This window comes from Hibiscus syriacus, unplaced genomic scaffold (assembly GCF_006381635.1).
Source record: "Hibiscus syriacus cultivar Baekdansim isolate YM2019G1 unplaced genomic scaffold, ASM638163v2 tig00009023_pilon, whole genome shotgun sequence".
In the NCBI taxonomy this organism is placed as follows: Eukaryota; Viridiplantae; Streptophyta; class Magnoliopsida; order Malvales; family Malvaceae; genus Hibiscus; species Hibiscus syriacus.
In genome coordinates, this window is record NW_024062184.1 from 111,386 (window position 1) to 117,888 (window position 6,503).

The 6,503-nt window shown below is 36.5% G+C and overlaps 1 protein-coding gene across 1 annotated transcript; it reads left to right on the top strand.

The window, feature by feature from the left end:
* The first annotated feature begins 2,128 nt into the window (after positions 1 to 2,128).
* LOC120203064 lies at positions 2,129 to 3,648 on the top strand. The gene has a single exon (XM_039203427.1). The coding sequence runs from the start codon at positions 2,158 to 2,160 to the stop codon at positions 3,238 to 3,240; it is 1,083 nt and encodes a 360-aa protein (XP_039059358.1). The 5' UTR covers positions 2,129 to 2,157; the 3' UTR covers positions 3,241 to 3,648.
* Positions 3,649 to 6,503: the final 2,855 nt, after the last annotated feature.

Here is a 6,503-nt window from a genome sequence, read left to right on the forward strand (position 1 = left end):
AGAACAATAATTAAAGGACTAAATTTAAAGTATCGAAATATAAAGGACATAAATAAAAATGAGATAAAATAGTAACAAAATTATAATTAAACAGTGAAAAAATATAATAAAACAAAAACAACATATTAAAAATTAAAATAGGCAAAAAACGTAAATCACAAAATTGTGAACAAACCACACAACATATTAAAATAAAATATAACAAATGACCAAAACATAAATAAATAAAAATAGTATATCAATATTAAAATAAAATAAAATGTAAATATGACGAAAATAGAAATATAAGGCTAAAATGTAATGGCCTATATGTAATTTACCCAAAATTGCTAATATATGATCTAAACTATAACACCCAACCAACGTTTCATTGCAAAACATGAGAAAAAAATTGTTTTCTTTCACTCTCCATCTTCCAAACGTACGACCGAGAGCTTCAAAATTTCTCACCAACGCTGCCGCTCAACAGAGCTCATCAATCCTCCGACCACCACCCATGGTGGTCGGCTTACTAAAAAATGAACCCCAAAACTCTAAACTAACTCTCATTCTCCTCTAGAAACTCATAACCGATACCCCTAAACACCAAAGACTCTCGGCCAAACACAACCCGACGACGACTACAATCCCTCCTCCGCGAGAACTAGTTAACTAGGTAAGACTCTACTTTCTCCTCTTTACTGTTTTGTTCGAATGCCCAAAGAAAAAAAATAACATAAAAATGTGAAATCAAAATGATACACAAAAAAATCAAAGAAACTCACAGTTTTTGTTTATATATTTGAAAGGCTCCTCCTTTTTTTACAATGAAATTTGTATCAGTTATATATTAACTCATTTACATGTTTAAAACAAAAAAATGATTATTGTTTGTTTTACTTGGTGGTGAGCTGTAACTAGGAAGCTGCTGGATAGGGGACCAACTGTTGTTGTTGGAAGCTGCTGGAACAGGAAGCTGCTGGAACAGGGAGCTGCTGGCGGGTGCTAATTAGAGCGGGGAACCAGCTGTTGTTGAAGTTACTGGCAGCTACTGGAGCTAAAACGTGGGGGGACTACTGGCAGTGCTGGAAGCTACTGGAATTTGCAACGTGGAGGGGCTGCTGGCAGTGCTCGAAACTGCTGAAATTTATAATGTGGAGCTGTTGGAATGGGGAGGTAAAAATGGTGATTACAGTGAACATAGAAATTTTCGCAACGCTAATTACCGATATAGATAAACACAACTATCGCAACGCGAATTTCTTTTTCGCAACGCGAATTCGTCAATTTCGCAATTCAATTACCGACATAGGTAAACACGGTAGAAAAAATCCGGTAAAAAAATCCGAATTCAACAATTTGAAAACTGAGTTGTAAATTTGGCAAATTCGTGTTGCAAAATGTAAAATCTCGCCTCTTAAAGAAAAGATTAAAGGACATGAAATGCACTGGAGTGGTTTTCAACCTGGGACATCCCAGTTGCTAAGTCCACGTATGAATCACTCAGCTAAACCTACGCATGTAAATGAATTGAACAAACACAAACGTGGGTATATTCATGTTCGTTCATTCTTTCGTTTAACTTTAACCAAACAAACGAACTGTCGAAATGATTTTTCTTTAAGAGGTGAGATTTTAAATTTCGCAACACGAATTTATCAAATTCGCAACTCAGTTTTCAAATTGGCGAATTCAGATTTTTGACCGGATTTTTTCTACCGTATTTACTTATATCGGTAATTAAGTTGCGAAATTGGCGAATTCGATTTGCGAAATTCGCGTTGCGATAGTTGTGTTTACCTATATCGGTAATTAGCATTGCGAAAACGAAATTCGCGTTGCGATAGTTGTGTTTACCTATATCTGTAATTAATGTTGTGAAATTCGCGTTGGGAAAATTTCTATGTTCGCGTTGCGAATTTGAAAACTGTATTGTAAAATAGGAGTTCGCGTTGCGATTTTGTTGGTTATTTTTACAAATAAAAAATAAGTTAATTAAAATCGTATATTATAAATTATTTTCGAAGTTATTTTCTCTTAAAACTATCGTAATTTAAAGAAAATAGCAAGACTATTTCCGTCCATTCGTTCCAACATAAGTAATAAATAAATAAAATGCAAAATTTTCCATGTTTTCTTATCCTCCAAACAGACCCTTACTCGACCCCACTAGGAAAAATGGAGGAAAACGGCAACAGAGCCGATGCCAAACGCTCTCTAGCAATCGCCGAGAAGCTTCTCCGAGGCCGTCATTTGAAAGACTCAAGAGACGCAGCAGTCATCGCCCAACAAAACGATCCGCTCCTGGAAGGGCCAGATCAGATCCTAGCCGTCATCCACGTCCTTATCGCCGCCGCAAAAAGAATAAACGACCAACGTGATTGGTACTCCATCTTGCAAGTCGATTGCCGTTCCCAGGACAAAGATCTCATCAAGAAACAGTATCATCGCCTAGCTCTCCTTCTTGACCCCGAAACGAACGATTTCCCTTTCGCCAATAATGCCTTCAAGCTCGTAACCGATGCATGGTCCATTTTATCTAACAGCTCCAAGAAATCTCTTTACGACAAGGAATTGGAGTCTTGTAAGCGGACTGATTCATGCACCGCCGGCGACCGTTCGAATAAAGCCGGGGAATCGACGGTCACGAGAGGAGCGCAAAATCAGGAGCATAAGCAAAAACGCATGCCGAATTCGGAGCTGCGAAATGAGAAACAAAGGCAACGAATGTCGACATTTTGGACAGCGTGTCCGTACTGTTATAGGTTGTTTGAATATCCTAGGATTTACGAAGGTTGTTGTTTAAGGTGCCAGAATTGCGACAGGGCTTTCCATGGTGTTCTGATCCCGACTCTGCCGCCAGTGGTCCCAGAAAAAGAATCTTATTACTGTACCTGGGCGTTTTTTCCGTTATTGTCTGGTGATCAAGAGAATCGAATGGAAGCTCCTCCGGGGTTTTCCGAAAAGCGGCGAGAGAGTGAAAGAAAAGGGGGTAACGTGGATTCGCTGCCGCAGGCAGCTGCTCCAACAACCACCACAAAAAAGGCGTTTTCTCCGTCCGGTGGTCAAGAGAGTCGAATAAAACCTCCTCCTGGGTTTCCAGTAAAGAGGCGAGAGAGTGAAAGAGATGGTAGTACTGTGGCTACGCCGCCGCAGGCAGCTGCTCCTACGACTACCACGGATAAGGCATCCAAAAGGAGAGACAATGTGGCGGGGAGTTCGGGTTGGAAGAAAGGGATTCCAATTTGGAATCCGCTGTGAGATTTCCTAGTTAATGGATTATGGGGGTTTTTTGGCGTACGTTTATAGCAACCTGACCATAATGCAGGAGCTTTTCCATCATATGGGGTGGATTTTGATGAACGAACAAGAACGTACAACGTCGAGGCTGAAATTCGGTGGGAGAATGTATGGGTATTGTAGTTGTTGTTGCTAACCGTTTTGTGTGTAGATATTAGATTGTAGCGCAACAGTAGTATGTAAAGTTATGATATATATGCAATGTAGGGTCGGCAAGTTCTTGCACCATTGGTTTTGAGAAATTTTTCTTGTTTGTGTTTGATTGAATTGGTGCATCTTCTTGTAGGAAAATATGGTTAAAATCCATCAATGTTGTAGGTAAACTTTTTCTGAATTGTGAATCGAAATATCAGTTCATTCCTTGTTTCATGGCTGGTGCATCTTTCTGTGATTTAAATGACAAACTGCTAATGAAATTCCATGTTCCTTTCAGTCTAATGTTCTTTAATGCAGTGCGTCTTGATGAACTGTGCCATGGAGCTACACTCTAGAGAACTTATAGTAATTGATCCGAAGGCACTTAGTCTGGAAAATAATCTAGTTCTGACGGTGACCGTTGTAGAAGTGATTGGTTTACACCGACCTGCTCCGAAGTACATGAGCTTGAATACTTCTAAGCTCTAGTATTCGGGGAAAGAGACGAGGGGAAAAACATCGAAATCAACGTTTATGTCATTGTGAGCAGTATCTCTGGTATGTTAGCTATACAGAATCTGAACTATATTGTTTTCCGTTTTAGGTTGATGTAGAAAAGAGTGCATCAATTTTTGACAACATCGTCGTCGTCGTCACCGTTAGTGGTGTTAGAAATCAACTTGATATTTGTGGGAAATTATTTATCAGCTTGTTAGTTATGTTCAAGTTGGAACAACATTGGACAATCTTAGATGATAAAATGGCTTGTGACAACCCTACGTTTGGGGAAATCCTGCATGATCATTCCTCGTTTAAATTCAAATATGCAAATTTGTTTTAAATTCTTTGAATCAGATTGTTATCCTCATTCAGATGAAATTCAAGTATTAGCATTAGAATCCAAAGATGATGAAGTGGCAACAAATGGAAAATCCTCCCACTTGGCCCTAAACAGATTAGGTATTATGTTTAATCATTAATTTATAATCAAGGAGTCAGAAATTCATTTCTGAAAAAGAAAATATTACTTCCACAAAATTTCATTCATTTCTTCTTGCTTGTTCTAAGTTCAAATCTCCCTTTCTCATTTCTTGTTTCATTTATTTATCTCTAACTAAATGATGTCACTGTTTAATTAAAAGATGTGTAAATAATGAGTTTCGAATGTAAAATTATATAAATTTACTTGATTATCACGTGGATATTTTTGTTAATCGTTATAGTCAAAACTAGGGGTATTTATTGAGCGAGTTGATCTCGAGTTAGGCAGTGTTCAACTCGTGCTCGTTAAAATTTTTTGTTGTTTCACTCGATTCGTTGCTCGTTAAGCTTGTTAAAAATGTGCTCCACTCGTGCTCATTAAAAAAATTTGTTGCTCGTTAAGCTCACTAAAAATTTTACCTTGTTTCTTTAATATAAGTAAATTTAGTAATCATATATGGAGCTTAATATATACATAAATTAACAAATTTAATTAAAAAAATCATCAAAAGGGTGTATGAAGCAATTTCAAAGTTTAAATTTACAAATTAATAATCCATAAATACACCAAACTAACATATTAAAAGAAAAGTAACAATTCATAAATTCACCAAAGTAACAATCCACGAATATATCAAACTAACATATTAAAATATTCTTTTTAAAAAAAGAAGTTCAACAATACTTATTCAATCCTAAAAATAAGGAAATCAACATGTCTTCACTCTATTCATTGTTGTTGCAATTAGAGTGCACAAAAAATTTGAATATCCGATTTTGCCCAAAAAATATCTGAAACTGGATTTGGGAAAAATCGGTTTTTTTAAACCAGATTTGATATTTAAAAATGGGATAGTATAATCGGTTTGGGAACAAATTGGACGATCGGTTTTTTTACCAGATTAAAAATCGGTTTAAAAAAATGGGATAAAAACCGGTTTTTATCCGAAAAAAATCCGGTCTGGGGTTTTAAAAACTAGCCGTTAATATAGCCGTTGGGGGGGTTTTGTAACCTTTTTTACCCTTTTTTCTTTAAAAAAATTACCATTTTACCACCCCTAAACATGTATAAATTGGTTGGAGATGTATTTGGTTGATTACAACTTTCTCAAATCTTATTACACAACACCTAAACATCTCTCAAATCTTATTTTTGTAATTTTTTGTTCATCATGGCTACAAATACCAACCCTAACACGGCTGAATCTTCCGTCAGGGGAAACCTTGAAGTCGTGAGAGTGATCGAACACACTCGAAACAAAGATATTTGGGATCACTGCGATTTATGTGAGATGTCAAATGGCTCGAGGAGGATGCGTTGTAAACTTTGTCTAAAGTTTTTTGCACCGGAAGGAAACACAACGTTGAAGAACCATTTTACAAAATCATGCAAGGCACTTCGCTCAAGATCAGATCCAAGTTAATCGAATTTTATACCGCAAGGTGGTGTTTTTGTTTACGACAACGAAAAATTACGAGAAGCGTTTACAAAGTTCGTGATTACAAAAGCATTGTCGTTCGACCACTTTGATGATGAAGATTTCACGACAACAATTCAACAACTAATGCAACCACGTTATACTCAAGTAAGTCGTACTACCTTTAGAAGAGATGCTATAAAAATGTGGCGTACGACGAGGGAAAAATGATTTTAGGATTCCAAGAACACTGTTATTGTGTGTCGCTTATATGTGACATTTGGAGTTCCCCTCATAATACCGGAAATTCTTTTTTAGCTGTTACGACACATTGGTTAGATCAAGATAATTGGCAAATGATGAAAATAACAATCGCGTTTGAATTACTCGGTGAGCCACATACCGATGCTAATTTATTTACACTTTTAAAAAGGGTAATTTGTCTTTATAAATTAGAAAATAAAGTTTTTTCTATATCCTTTGATAATGCATCGAATAATACAAACGAGGTTCCAAGATTGAAAATATTACTTTTACCAATTTTAGACGGTGCGTTTTTTCATACCCGTTTCATTGCACACATAATTAATTTATCCGTGCAAGCCGGTTTGGAGGTTATTGAGCCGATTAGATTAGAATTTAAAGCAATGATAAAATGGTTCTTTGTAATAACAACAAAAGACTAAATGA

What these genes read in the sequence shown, in the direction of transcription:
- LOC120203064 (XM_039203427.1), top strand. Translation starts at nt 2,158, where the DNA reads ATGGAGGAAAACGGCAACAGAGCCGATGCCAAACGCTCTCTAGCAATC.